General features: G+C 38.8%; 1 protein-coding gene across 3 annotated transcripts in view; it reads right to left on the bottom strand.

Annotated features, from left to right (window-relative positions):
• Positions 1-1158: 1158 nt before the first annotated feature.
• The window catches only part of CLIP4 (CAP-Gly domain containing linker protein family member 4), a 65142-nt gene continuing 50549 nt past the window's right edge, over positions 1159-15751 (bottom strand). For all 3 annotated transcript variants that reach the window (XM_070379309.1, XM_070379308.1, XM_070379307.1), the window contains exons 14-16: positions 15666-15730; positions 6429-6501; positions 1159-3543 (exon numbers count right to left, since the gene is read on the bottom strand). In XM_070379309.1, the coding sequence (XP_070235410.1) occupies positions 3222-3543; positions 6429-6501; positions 15666-15730 (460 nt within the window). In that variant the 3' untranslated portion in view covers positions 1159-3221. The remainder of the gene's footprint in view (positions 3544-6428; positions 6502-15665; positions 15731-15751) is intronic.

Here is a 15751-nt window from a genome sequence, read left to right as displayed (position 1 = left end):
ATCATATGTGATAATGTGAGCTTTGTATTAACTACTGTGTTTGTATAATAAATGAGTGTAGTAAAGCAAAGGGCATGAAGAAAAATAAAAAATTCTCCTACTTGCTTGTCATGCAATGAAATGTATTATATGTCTCTGGGTCAGTCATTTAGATAACAAATATCCAGTGAACAGTTAATTACTAGATCCAGATCCTAGTTAAGATGATTCCGAACACATTAGGTCTCTAGCCATTGGTCAATGTGGTTTAAATAATATCACATAGTCTAAATAGGTAGGTCCAAAATAAAACTCTGAAATAAAAATGCTTGACTCCAGAAACCAGTGCTGTACACACGTGGCTGAGATCCAGTCCACCCTCTCTGTGTTGGAGCACACATGTTACTGTGTCCTCTGAATTAGCACCGGCACAACGGAAATTCAGAGTCGGCCCCAGGGAAAACAGATGGGCAATTAGGTGACCACACTGTCCTTCCTGTTCCCTTTTCTACCCTTGACACCCAGCATGTCACTATTTGGGGTAAAGGTGGGCTACCATGATTCAAACCTTTCTTGTCCCTTGTCCTCCCTTACCCAGCAAAATGTACCTGTCCGTGGCCTGGCTTCTCAAGCCCACCTGGCTGAAGCTGGCAACCTCTACTGTAAACCATTGATGGCCTCCACTGCCTCAGCTCATTCAGCAGCATTTCCTCAGCATGTACTAGGTACCAAGTATTATTCCAAGTGTTAGGGATGAAGCGATGAACAAAACAATTAGAACCCACTCCTCAATGAGCACAAAGTTGAACATAACCAAGGGTGGTAAATGCTAAGTAGAATAATAACACATGAGAGGGATAAGAAGCTCAGGAGAGGACAGTACGAGGGACTCACCATGGTTAGTGTCTCAGCTCAGACTCTGCAAATGTCTCTATCTGAACACATTTAAAGCACTTAAACATACTGCCACCAAATTACCTTAAAATATAGAAGCAAAAGCCTTTCAGTAGACATGTATTTATATATAATTTTAAATCTGTAAACTCAACGTTTTCTATCCTACTCTAAATAAATGAAATCCCACTGGTATAAAAGGTAATTAAGCAATTTTAGAACACCACAGAAATATATTATTTTCTTAAATGACTCTCTGTGCATCAAAACAAAGTAATAAGAAAGTAGCTGAAAACATAACTTTATTTGCTGAGTAGAAGCATGGCATTTTTTAAGACTCTCAATAGGTATAGGACAAATCCAAGTCATTACTGTAAGAAGAAAAAAAATTAAACACAAAGCATATGTAATCTGAGTATCTGAGAAAAGGTACTGCAGGCAGGGTCAATGACAACATGCCACTCCAAACCAGCTTCCCTTTTTATTAATGTTCAAGATGGGAACTTTGAATGACAGAAGCAAAACACAAATGAAAACACCTAATTTTTATGTATAGTATATGTAAACATACACATTACATGGATTTAATAATCCTAATCTAAATATGAGAACAACTGGTTCTCTAACCTCAAAATAAATTCAGTGTTGACATTACTGTTACTAACTTATAGGGTTTTCCATTTAAGAGGAAGAATTATGGACACCCAAGTTCAGTGTAGTCATGGATTTCATGGTAAGATATAAATAGAGTTTTTAAGAAATAAACTATATAATAAAATAAGTTTACTTTTGAATCATAGTACAGTCACTTTCTTCAATCAAAAATATTCCTTGATTATAAAGCAGCCTTACTTTGCAAATGTATTTCAGGAAAATAGCTCTAGCAATATTTGTAATTTCATACTTTTTTAAAAAAGGCAGCAAAGCAACAGAATTTAGATTTTAAACAGTATATTGCAAAATAGTTCAATGTATTCTTTCTAAAGCACAAAGCAAGCTCCATTTTGAAGGATGCTTTTTATCTTATAAAGCAAACTGCTCTGATATTTCTGTGGTAGTTTAGAGTCTGAATATCTATGATAAAAGATAAATCTTTGTACATATAGGACAAACTTCAATACATATCCACAACACAAATGTTTTGCATTATTATATCACTCTATCATGAAGCTTAGTTTGTTAACATGTACTCAAAAGGAAAATAAAGACATGTTACAGCTCTGCAGCTTTATAACAGGCTGAATTCTGCAACAATTGAAAACATGAAACCAGCAGCAACAGCAAAGGCAACACCAATCTTATGAATAATAAAACACCAAAGTCCATAACCATTTAAATGAATAGCTACTACATTCTTCTTAACATATCTTAATTTGCTCTGTCTTAAATATACTTTTTTTAATATTTTTCATCCCCAGAGGAAATGGTGGCAAATTCTCCACAGAGGAAAGTGCATCATGTTTTATTTTCAAAGTGCTTCACGTGTGTGTGTTTTATAGATATGTCTAATAAGGAAGTTAAATATGTGCAAATAGTTCCAATTGTGACTTGAATTCATGACCCTAATCATGGGATTTTGGAGCTCCTCCAGATGAGGCAGTCACCAACACAGAAGAACGGTCTGAGATGACGCACTGGGCAGCAGCAAGGGCCCAGGCCACAGGTGGGAGACCTGCATTCTAGCTGGACGGTCTGGTGACCAGCTAGCTCATGACCCAGGTGAGGAAGAGCAGCTTCAGAACCCCGCAGCAGCAGAGGTTGAGCTCCAGAGCCCCAGGGGCCCATCTACCCCCACAGCTCTAAAGTGTCTGTAGGTGGGACATTCCCAGAAGGGCAAATAACGAAACCCAAAGACAAGAAAAACGCACATCATGCAGCTGCTACTCTCGCCTTGTCCTCAATGGTACAGAAAGAAAGAAAAACTCCAGACAAGGTCATGTGAACATCTTAACATTAACCAAAGCTAGTGAAAACCTGCACAATGATGGTATATGGAAAATCCACTCTTCTGTGCAAAAATGAGACGCAAAAGCAGCCAGTCACCTCATGGCACATTTTCCCCAAGTTTAAGAATTTTCTTGGGTCTAAAGCTTTAAAAGCTTTTAAAAAAAATCTTAGTTTTATATTGTTTTAAGAGACCCATGATTCCTACAGTTCATATTTCAAGCTTTTTAAAGGGGTCTCTCTGAATTGTTATAATGGTCTATATGAAGATAGTTGTATTTTCAAATTTTAAATAACGGCTAAGTGAAGTAAACCACTAGTCATGGACTTTTGTGTGTGTGTGTGTGTGTGTGTGTGTGTGTGTCTGTGTAAGCTCATTTATTTTAACAATGTAGAAGCCTAACTCAACAATTCTCATCCACCAGCTTGGACCCGTTTATTCCCCGGTAGGTCACTCTGCTGGGCCTCACGAGGACCCCGTGGTTGGGCTTGCAGGTGAAGTAGCGTTTGTCTCCCACTGCCCCGTCATTCTTTCCCTTGGGGCTTCGAAGCTCCAGGCCCAGCCAGATCCCTGAGGCGAAGTCGGTGGGGCCCACGTACCTCACGGTGGCCATCTCATTGGAGCTGGTGAGGAGGACCTGGGAGCCCTCGTGCAGCTTCACGCTACCCTCCAGGCCGCCGGCCGTCGAGCTGCTGCTCCAGCTGCGGTGCAGGGTGGGCTTTGACCTGCGCACAGGGGACCGAGGGAGATGCTTCAGCATGAAGCTGCGCGACGCCGTGTGCCATGCTCCCCTCCAGGCCAGGTCCACAAGTCACTCACCAAACAGCACACTGGGCATTCACAACTGGATCTCTCCTATTCTACGCAGCAACATTAGGATATACTGTTGCTTAAAGTTTTTCTCTTCGGGCTATTTTAATGCTACCTTCATCTAGATTTAAGATTTCACTAGCGATTTATGTATGTGCACACACATTTTATACCTATTTAATGAAGCAAAAAGAATGAAACCCGGTATTTGGCCGTGGTAAATTAAAATTACCTTTTGTTCACCTTTCAAATATTTCTTTACATGAAAACCATTTTTAAAAACTGTGAATCCACAGCTTTGGAAACTACACACACACACACACACACACACACCTTCTATGAAGGAACTCCAGTTACATTTAAGGGTTCGCCACTCCCCCTTGTCACTAACATCAGGAAGGATCTTAGTTGCCTAGAACAGGATTCCTCTCCTTTCCTCGACAACAAAACATTACTTACAAGGTACTGCCTCCAAGCACCTGCCACCCACATGACCTGATGACACAACCACCAGGCACCCACATGCAGCCCAGACAAGCCCTTCTGCCAGCACTGCCCAGAGCTTCTTCCAGTCCCTGGGAAGTAGCTAATCCTGAAACCTGCCCCAAATAGAAATATGACCAGGATCTTGTTGCTCTATAACCTGAGACCTCCCAAAACAGTCATCCAGAAACCACCACCATGAAGCCATCCACCCACCATCCACACCATCTCTCCACCAAGAGAAACCCTTATCATGGCCACACAGTAGAGATAACAAAGAACCTGTTACCAAAACTGCATGCAGCCTGATGTGAGCAGAATCTGGGTCCTGCTTGTTTTCCATTTTATTTCACTCTCTGTATTTTTAAATACATTATCACACACCGTGTCTCCTTCCTACATACTTCTACCTATTAATGCTGGAGAAAGGAAGAGCACTCTAATTTTCTGGGTAGGAAAACTGAAGTAAAAAACCTGTCCTATCTGATAAATCTGAGTTTTAAAATGCAAAGGGAAAAAAAGATTATTTACCACGTTGAATGTACAAATATAATGATAAAGTTAACAAAGAAATACATAATACATGTGTGTGTGTGTATCCTCCCCAAAGTGATGTCTTTTGGCAACTTGATGAAATTACTCTGAATTTCACGTGACAGTATCTACCACTTCCTGAGCACTTACTATGTGCCAAACACATACATTATCTCATCCGACCTCACCCAAACCAGTGAGGAATTAAAAGTTAAGCTATTTGCATAAGGTCAGAGAGGTGGCAAAGAGGAGTGCTGGTGTTCAGATCCAAGCTATCCAAGGACAAAGGCCAGGCTCTTGCTCATAAACTCAATGAGTATTAATAATTGAGAAAATGCTGAAAGATAATAATATGGCAAAATTTACGTTTTAAATTGATTATATTTCCTCAATAAGAGTATGCTTTTTTTAAAAAAACAGGTACTAGTGTCAATCTGTAGAAGGATGAGTAAAGCTTCCTTTATTTTTATTTTCAAGGAAAACCAACAGAAGTGTTGATATTTTCTTCTCATGTCAACTCATCATCTTGTATGTATCCATACCTGCTGTATCATCCCCATGGTTCAGATTTCTCTCTCCTTCCCTGGTTTCTCTGTATCATGCTCTTTCACTCACCAACATCTTGACACTGATTTTGATACCTCTCCCCCTTCGAAATCCTTTATATCCTGGTTGTCTCTTCTTAGTAATTTCTTCCATTCTGCCTAAGAACTCTTGAATATCTTCAACAAACTGGAGCATAAAGTTATTGCCCTTAAACTCTTTCAGCTAGTCACGTGAGGAGACCAATTTCAAAAGCTCACAATTGGTAAAGGTTTTGAGGAAGGGGTAGAAACCAAACCAAACCCACCCAACTCTGTGAAATAGTACCTGGTAGCACCTCAGTCCCCGTCAGGGTTCTCACGTCAAATCTCAGATCTCTGTGAGGCTTCCCAGTAACTTCAGACCATCTGATTACACAAACCACCTGACTGATGCTCATCTGTTTGTTAAGTTCTGATGCATGGGCTGTAATTCCAGGTGGCTTTGAGGACCCCATGACTAGTGCATGTCCCTAACTCAGCTAGACGCTCCCCCCTGCCCCCCAGAGCACAGTTCATAGAGTAACTGGAAGAATTTAAAATTGAAAAAAATAAAAAACTCCTTAACCCAATCAGTCTAAAAGAGCCTCATATTCCTCAAAAAAAAACTTTTTTAAGTTTCTGAAAGTTTCAGATAACTTAATAGTTATCTGTTATCTATTCTACCCACGAAATAAAGTGGGTCTGGGGGAAATAAATACAAATGAGAAAGAAGAAAAAGGAGATTCTATCTACAAAGAAACAACAATAAAAGCCTTTTCAGCAGTATATTCTACAAGAGGAAGCAGGAATATTTTTTAAAATAATAGTAAGATTATCTTATGCAAATAGGCCTGACATTTCTATTATGGACTCCCCAAAATAGTAAGTCAATTATCTAATTAAGTAAACAGAGTGTAAAATCAATCCACCCTATTCAAAGATAACACAAAATTTAAATTCCTCCAACTTTTATTAATAGTACTAAGCCTCTTTGAAAATATATTCAGGATACTACCTTTAGTCATTGGTGACATTTTTAATTGAGCTTGCAAAGGAGGGACAAAGAATTCTTCTCACTGACACACTCATCACACCTTTTCTCCTAGGTGTTAAAATTCTACCATGCAATGTAAAAGATACAAAACTCTACTTTTCTTCCTTCACAGAATCCTGTCATATTCATCTTCAAAGATGTTTTTCTAAATCTTCTTAATACTCACTTGGCAAAAGCATTTCTTCTGTTAATCTCTTTTTGGGAAGAAGCAGAAGTTGTACTGAAACTTCTCCTAAAACCTAAATATGAAAGTCAAGGTCAGAAGAGGAAAAATAAATCACAAATTCGCAGTTCTTGTTAAAAGCTATCTTTTATCATTTCTTCTATAGACTTCTATTTTACTAAATGGTTCTCTGAAAACAGACAGAAAAGAAAATAAGTGCATGTAGAGTGTAACATGAGTGTAGATTTCTTGATAACTGCTATTTTACCTTTCTCATCAAACCATGCACTACATGAATAAGGCAAGATCATGACGTTACTTTTGGAAGTTTTTATTATAAACTTTCCTGAATACCAAACAAAATCAGATTATACATTGATAGAGTTGAATCTTTTTACTCTCAAATATTATAACCTTGATAAATCACATTTTAAAAATAGGATTAAAATGGTTTTAAAAACACTACTACTAAATATATTGTGAACAATCAATTTCAGAGCTTCTGGGTTTTGGCATCTCCAAATGACAGAGTTCTTTAAAAAAAAAAAAAAAAAGACTTCACAAAAGGTAAATTTTTTAAAAGATGTGTTTAAAAAAGAATGGGATTTCCAATTCTGGCAGTTACGGCACACCAGATGTGCTGAATCAATCTCTTGAATGAAGCAAGTATAATTTTAAACAACAATAATCTTTTAAAAAAAAGAAAGAAAGAAAAACACTGTTGAGCTCATACAAGTGGCACAATTCCAAAAAGGCCAAAAACCAAAAAGAGAAACCTTGAGAGGTTCCCCCCAAACAATCCATCACCCTGTACCCCAGGACTAGACTGCCTTCTGGAGAACCTGGGGCCTGCCAAGATGGGGTTCTGACAAAAGTGAGGGTCTTGAGCAGCTCACCCTCAGTGTAAAGTTAAATGAGAAACAAAATGAAGCACCACAGATGAACACAAAGGAAAGCAGCCTGTGTCAACCCTACCATGCAGAAGGTGAGTTCATTTTATCTGAGTAATATAAAGGCAACAACACTGCAGAGAATGTAGACTAAAGTTGGCAGTGCCTTGTAGGCAACTGGCAGAAGTAAATACAGGCGTACCTCAGAGATACTGCAGGGTCGGTTCCAGACCACCATAATAAAGCAAATATCTCAACAAAGTGAGTCACAGACTTTTTGGTTTCCCAGCATATATAAAAGTTTACACTACACTGTAGTATGTGATAGCATTATGTCTTTAAAAAAAAATGCATGTACCTTAATTTAAAATTACTTTATTGCTAAATACTGCTATCCACCATCTGAGCCTTCAGTGAGTCACAGTCTTTTTGCTGGTGGAAGGTCTTGCCTCGATGTTGATGCCTGTTGACTGATCAGGGTGAAGGGTGCTAAAAATTGGGGTGGCTGCAGCAATTCCTTAAAATAAGGCAACAATGAAGCTTGCCACATCGATTGACTCTTTCACAAACGATTCCTCTGTGCAGCCTGCCTGTTTATAGCATTTTACCCACAGGAGAACTTCTTTCAAAATTGGAGTCAATCCACTCAAACCCTGCTGCTGCTGTACCAACTGAGTTTATGTACTGTTTGAAATCCTTTATCGTCATTTCAACAGTCTTCACAGCATCTTCACCAGAAGTAGATTCCCCCTCAACAAGCCACTTTCTCTGTTCATCCATAAGAAGCAATACCTCATCTGTTCAAGTTTTATTATGAGACTGCAGCAATTCAGTCACATCTTCAGGCTCCATTTCTAGCTCTCTTGCTATTTCTACCCCATGTCCAGTTACTTCCTCCACTGAAGTTGTGAACCCTTCAAAGTCATTCATGAGGGCTGCAATCAACTTCTGCCAAATTTCCATTAATGTTGATATTTGAACCTCCTCCCATGAATCATGAATATTTTTAATGGCACCTAAAGTGGTAAATCCTTTCCAGAAGGTTTTCAATGAACTTTGCCCAGATCTAAGAGAAGAATCACTATCTCTAGTAGCCATAGCTTTATGAAAAGAATTTATTAAATACTAAGAGTTGGAAGTCTCAAAATGACTCCTTGACTCATAGGATGAAAACAACATTAATTTTATTGTACATGTCCATCAGAGCTCTTGGGTGACCAAGTGCTTTGTCAGTGAGCAGTAATATTTTGAAAGGAATCTTTTTTTCTGAGCAATAGGCCTCAAAAGTGAGCTTAAAATATTCAGTAAGCCACGTTATAAATAGATGTGCTGTCCTCCAGGCTTTATCGTGCCATTTATAGAGCACAGACAGAGTAGATTTAATGTAATTCTTAAGGGCCCTAGGATTTTCAGAATGGTAAATGAGCACTGACTTCAACAGTTACCCACTGCATTAGCCACTAACAGGAAAGTCAGCCTAGACTTCCCTGATGGCCCAGTGGCTAAGACTTTGAGCTTCCAATGCAGGGAGCCCTCATTTGATCCTGGTCCAGGAACTAGATCCCACATGCCACAACTAAGAGTTTTCATACCACAACTAAAGAGCCCACATGTCACAATTAAGACCTGATGCAGCCAAATCAATCTTTCTTTTTAAAGGCTACCCCTTCTTTGAAGCCTCACATTGACTTCTCCTCTCTAGCTGTGAAAGTCCTAGATGACATCTTCTCCAATACAAGACTGTATCATCTACATTGAGGGATTCCCAGGTGGCTCAGTGTAAAGAATCCTCCTGCCAATGTAGGAGACATGGGTTTGATCCCTGGGTCGGAAAGGTCCCCTGGAGGAGGAAATGGCAATCCACTCCAGTATTCTTCCCTGGAAAAATCCCATGGACAGAGCAGCCTGGTGGGCTACAGTCCATGGGGTTGCAAAGAGTTGGACACGACTGAGCACACATATGTACCCATGTCTACATTGAAAACCCACTGTTTAGTGGAGCCACTTTCATTAATGAGCTAGCCAGATCTTCTGGGTAACTTGCTTCAGCGTCTACATCAGCGCTGGCTGCTTCACTTTGTGCTTTGATCTTATGGAAATGGCTTCTTTCCTTAGACCTTATAAACAAACCTCTTCTGACTTCAAATCTTTTCTTCTGCAGCTTCCTCACCTCTTGCGGCCTTCACAGAATTGAAGAGAGTTAGGGCCTTGCTCTGGATTAGGTTTCGGCTTCGGGGAATGTTGTGGCTGCTTTGATCTCTCCAGACCATTAAACCTTTCTCTGCATCAGCAATAAGGTTGTTTCTTACCATCTGTGTGCTCTCTGAAGTAGCACTTCTAGTTTCCATCAAGAACTTTTCCTCTGCAGTCACAACACGGCTAACCGTTGGTACAAAAGGCCAGCTTCTGACCTATCTCTGCTTTTGACGTGCCTTCCCCACTAACTGTAATCATTTCCAACCTTTGATTTAAAGTGGGAGACATGAGACTTTTCCTTTCCCTTGAACACTCAGAGGCCGTTGTAGGGTTCTTAATTGTCCTACTTTCAATACTGTTGGTTTTCAGGGGATGGGGAGGCCCAAGAAGGGGGAACGAGATGGAGTAACAGCCAGTTGTGGAGCAAGTCAGAACAACAACATGTATCGATTCAGTTCAGTTCAGTCGTTTCAGTTGTATCCGACTTTTTGTGACCCCATGGACTGCAGCACGCCAGACTTCCCTGTCCATCACCAACTCTCAGAGTTTACTCAAACTCATGAGCATTGAGTCGGTGATGCCATCCAACCATCTCATCCTCTGTCGTCCCCTTCTCCTCCCACCTTCAATCTTTCCCAGCATCAGGGTCTTTTCAAATGAGTCAGTTCTTCACATCAGGTGGCCAAAGTATTGGCGTTCCAGCTTCAGCATCTGTCCTTTCAATGAATATTCAGGACTGATCTCCTTTAGGATTGACTGGTTGGATCTCCTTGCAGTCCAAGGGACTCTCAAGAGTCTTCTCCAACACCACAGTTCAAAAGCATCAATTCTTTGGCACTCAGCTTTCTTTATAGTACAACTCTCACATCCATACATGACTACTGGGAAAACCATAGCTTTGACTAGACGGACCTTTGTTGATTTATTGATCAGGTTTGCCGTTTTATATGAACGAGGTTCACCATGCCTCAAAACAATGTCAAAGATTACTGATCGCAGATCCACCACAAAAAATATCATAATAACAAAAAAGTCTGGGGCTTCCCTGGTGGCTCTGTAGTAAAGAATCAGCCTGCCAATGCAGGAAACATGGGTTTAATACCTGGTCTGGGAAGCTGCCACATGTTACGTAGCAACTAAGCCCATGTACCACAACTATTGAGCCTGTGCTCTAGAACCTGGGAGCCTATGTGCTGCAACCTCTGAAGCCCACGCAGCCTAGAGCCTGAGCTCTACAGCAGGAGAAGCCACCACAATGGGAAGCCCCCGTCTGCCACAACTAGAGATATGCCTGTGTAGCAGCAAAGACCAGCACAGCCAAAAATGAAACTTAAAAAAAATTAATGTTAAAAAAGTTTAAAACTTCAAATTTAACCCCTGTCTCTGGGTTAAAATGCAACCCAGAGACATAAAGTAAGCACAATGCTGTTTGAAAAATGATGCTGAGAGAGTTGCTCAAGGCAGGTTACCACAAACCTTCTATTTGTAAAATATATATATATACACATATATAAATAATATCTGAAAAGCACAAAAAAAGCAAAGCACAATAAAACAAGATATGCCTGTATAATCTTCTTGAGAGGCATCAACCCAGGCTTCAGAGAATTTCCATATATTAAATTCTAAGTAGGTAAAATAAGTATTTCACAATAAATTACAAAACTCACAAGGAAAGAAAGTGCCACAAGTTAGGCTCAACAGAAATAGATGGCAGAATCAGACTCACAAAGATTTCAGATATTGAAATATTAAACATAAAAGGTAATAATATTTAAAATGCTTAATAACATAAAAGAAAAAATCTTGGAAAAAAAGGAAAATAATAAGTGACAATAAGTAACAACCATACAGACTTACAAAAAGAAAACAAATGAAAAATTTATAATTAAAAACCTTTGTGGCTGAATTAGGCAGTAGTATAAGCACAGCAGAAGAAAGAAACAGAAAGGTAACTCTGAAAATATCCAGAATACAGTCAAGAGAGAGAAAGTTCTGAGAAATATAAACTAGGCATGGAAAAGTGAAAAACTGGACTATCCTACTCATCAGAGTTTCAGAAGGACATAATAAAGAGCATGAAGAAAGAAATATTTTCAGAATATGAACAATTTTACAGAGTAAATCAAAGATACTAACTCCCAGATCCAGGAGGACCCAAGATGCCAAACAGAATAAACAAAGGGAAGTCTCCACCTAGACACAATCAGAGTAAAACTGTACAAAATAAAGCAAACAGAAAGGATCTTAAAAAGCAGTCAAAAAGCGAAGATAAAACATCTACCATCACTTCATGGCAAATAGATGGGGAAACAACAGAAACAGAGACAGACTTTATTTTCTTGGGCTCCAAAGTCACTGCAGATGGTGACTGCAGCCATGAATTAAAAGATTCTGCTCCTTGGAAGAAAAGCAATGATCAACTTTGACAGCATATTGAAAAGAAGAGACATTACTTTGCCAACAAAGGTCAGTAGAGTCAAAGCTATGGTTTTTCCAGTAGTCATGTATGGATGGATGTGAGAGTTGGACTATAAAGAAAACTGAGTGCCGAAGAATTAATGCTTCTGAACTGTGGTGCTGGAAAAGACTCTTGAGAGTCCCTTGGACTGCAAGGAGATCCAACCAGTCCATCCTAAAGGAGATCAATCCTGAATATTCATTGGAAGGACTGATGCTGAAGCTGAAGCTGAAGCTCCAATACTGTAGCCACCTGATGCGAAGACCTGACTCAGTGGAAAAGACCCTGATGCTGGGAAAGATTGAAGGCGGGAGGAGAAGAGGACAACAGAGGATGAGATGGTTGGATGGCATCACCGACTCGATGGACATGAGTTTGAGTAAGCTCCGGGAGTTGGTGATGGACAGGGAGGCCTGGCATGCTGCAGTCCGTGGGGTCACAAAGAGTCAGACATGACTGAGTGACTGACTGAAGTGAAACCACCTACAATGGTACAGATTAGACAGACTCATAACTGACTCCTCAAAACACTGACAGAAGACAGAAAACAGAAGAATGATAATGTCAATGTGCAGGGAGAAAACAGCTTTCAAACTAAAAATTCCATCAATTTTTACTTTTACCTGGTAAAACTATCATTAGGAAAGACAGTTAAAAACTGAGAGCATTTGCTACCAATAGACCTTTTCTTAAAGAAATTTTTAAGAATACAAATGAGTTAAAAACAAAACGATTTCAAGAGGAAATTCAGAGGATTTATGATTGAAGATATTGGTAAATATGTATAAGCAAATTAAATAAATATCAATTATATAAAAACTATTATAATAATGTGAAATTTGTGAGGAAAATAAAGTAGAAACAGAATAACTCAATTTATAAGGATTTTCTATTATTTGGAAAAGAGTAAACATAATAATCTACTTTAGGCTTTGTTAAGCATGTATGTCAAAGTACCTACAGTAATTACTATGAAGCATATTTATAGAGCATAACTTTTATACAAGTAGAAAACAAAACGAGAAAAATAGAGGGTAGGAATATAAACAGAATGAAGTCAAGAGAGGAAAACATTTAAGGACAAAAAAGTTGAAATATTAGAAAAAAATAAATAACATATCCAAATATATTAGTTATACAATGAATGCAAATAGATAAAACTCTCAGATTAAGAGACAAAGATTGTCTTTTTTTTTTTAAGTAAAATCCAGTTATATTCTATTTAGAAGATATTCCAAAAACATGAAGACATAGAAAGATTAAGGCAATGGCTAGAAAAAAAGTTTTTAGACAAATACTTAACCACAAGAGGCTGATACAAGATAAAGAGAATTACTATAAAGCAATACCACTGACATTAACACCAAAATGGAAGAACCATGTTGGTATAAATATAATAAAATGCATATAAAAATCTACATTAGGAAAACTATAAAACTGATGAAAGAAAGCAAAGATCTAAATATATCAATGGGTAGGAAAATTCAATACTGTTAAGCCATCAGTTCTTTGCAATTTCATCTATACATTCAATGCAATCCCAATGAAAATACCAGCAAATTATTTTGTAGCCATCAACAAACCATTTGCAATGTTTACATAGAAAGGCAAAAAGCCCAGAATAACCAACACTAAATTGAGGAAGATGATCAGAGTCTATTACTACAACTGAAGAATTTCTATAAAGCTACAGTAATCAAGACAATGTGGTATTAGCAAAGAAAAAGACAAACAGATCAACAGAACAGAATAAAGGGCCCAGAAATAGACTCACACAAACAGTCAACTGCTCTTTGACAAAAGAGCAAAGGCAATTCAACAGAGAAAAGATAGTCTCGTCAACAAATATGCTGGACCAACCAACATTTGCATCCAAAAAAAAAAAGAATCTAGACATAGACTTACACCTTTCACAAAAATTAACTCAATGAATCACAGATATAAATGTAAGACACAAAACTATAAAACTTCTAGAAGATAGGAGAAAATTAGGGTAACCTTGGGTTTGGTGAAGACATTTTCAATACAAAACCAAAAGCACTAGTCATGAAAGAAAAAACTGATAACTTGGACTTCATTAGAATTAAAAACTTCTGCTCTATGACAGACACTGTTAAGACAATGAAAAGCCAAGTCACAAAATAAGGAAAAACATAAGTTTGCTATTTTGACTACTTAAAAATTAAAAGCTTCTGCCCATCAAAAGACATCAAAAAAGGGAAGGAAAGGGGACAAAAGACAAGGCAAAAAAAGGAGAAAGATACTTGCAACAAACAAAACTGACAAAATATTAGTGCCCAAAATATATAAAGAAACCTACAAATTAATAAGATAAAAACAAACCAACCCCTCCCCCCCCAAAAAAAATAATGAGCAGAAGACCTGAACAGGTATGTCATAAACAAGGCAATGTATGTGGTCCATCAACATGGAAGCGGGCTCAACTTCATTTGTAATCTGAAAACCGAAAATTGAAACCACAAGGAGATGCCGTTTGCATCCTTCAGATGGGCTGCTGCTGTTGCTGCTGCTGCGTCGCTTCAGTCGTGTCCGACTCTGTGCGATCTCATAGACGGCGGCCCACCAGGCTTCCCCGTCCCTGGGATTCTCCAGGCAAGAACACTGGTCGACATTGCCTTCTCCAGATGGGCAAAGACTTCTAAATCAAACGGGACTACTGTTGCTGAGGTGAGGAGTGACAGAGACTCTCATCCATTCCCATGTGGACAGTCTGACACACTAGGAAGGCTGAAGATAGGGATATCCCATGCCTGGCAATCCTAGAGGAACTTTTGTAAATGTGTACAATGGCATAGCTTCTGAATAGTCAAAAACAGGATATAACTCAAATATAGAATGGATAATGTATTTTAGGGCTTCTCAGATGGTGCTAGTGGTAGGTAAAGAACCTGCCTGCCGATGCAGGAGACATAAGAGACGTGGGTTCAATCCCTGGGTTGGGACAATCCCCTGGAGGAAGGCATGGCAACCCACTCCAGTATTCTTGCCCCATGGACAGAGGAGTCTGGCAGGCTACAGTCCATAGGGTCACAATGAGTCAGACACGACTAAAGTGACTTAGCAAACAAGCACAATATATTTTAATGGAACATCACATAGCATGACTTCCCAGACGGCTCAGATGGTAAAGAATCTGCCTGCAATGTGGGAGACCTGGGTTCGATCCCTGGGTCAGAAAGATCCCCTGGAGAAGGGAATGGCAACATACTCCAGGATTCTTGCCTGGAGAATCCCATGAACAGAGGAGGCTGGCAGGCTATAGTCCATGGGGTCACAAAGAGTTGGACATGACTTAGCAATTAAACCACCATCACCTCTACACAACATAGTAAACAACAATCAAAACTAAACATACATTATTCACTGCCATCTATATATGATGGATAGACATTAAAAACAATCAAGGGAATAATCAACATTCAATGCAAGATACATAGCCTGGAGACAGGGTATATGAAAAAGGGAGGCAGATGAGACTGGGCAATACTCAGGACATACAGGTAATCATCTTTGACCATGGGGTGGGTAATAGATATCACTTTATGATTACATAGCTATACAAATATATTTCATACATTCTTCTATATACACATACACTTTACAATTTAAAAAAAAGTTCAATAAAGGAAAAGAAAAGAAACAGTTACTAGGAACACAAAATCATAATCTTACCAGGATAAGAATGATTCTGTTTATTTGAAGAAATTTCTGAAAGAGTATCCAGGGAATCTGTTACCCTGTGAATAAAAGAAGGAATG

The sequence above is a fragment of the Bos mutus genome, chromosome 11 (genome assembly GCF_027580195.1).
Source record: "Bos mutus isolate GX-2022 chromosome 11, NWIPB_WYAK_1.1, whole genome shotgun sequence".
Classification (NCBI taxonomy): Eukaryota; Metazoa; Chordata; class Mammalia; order Artiodactyla; family Bovidae; genus Bos; species Bos mutus.
Note: the sequence above shows the minus strand (reverse complement) of the source record. Positions and strands in the feature narration are given on the sequence as shown.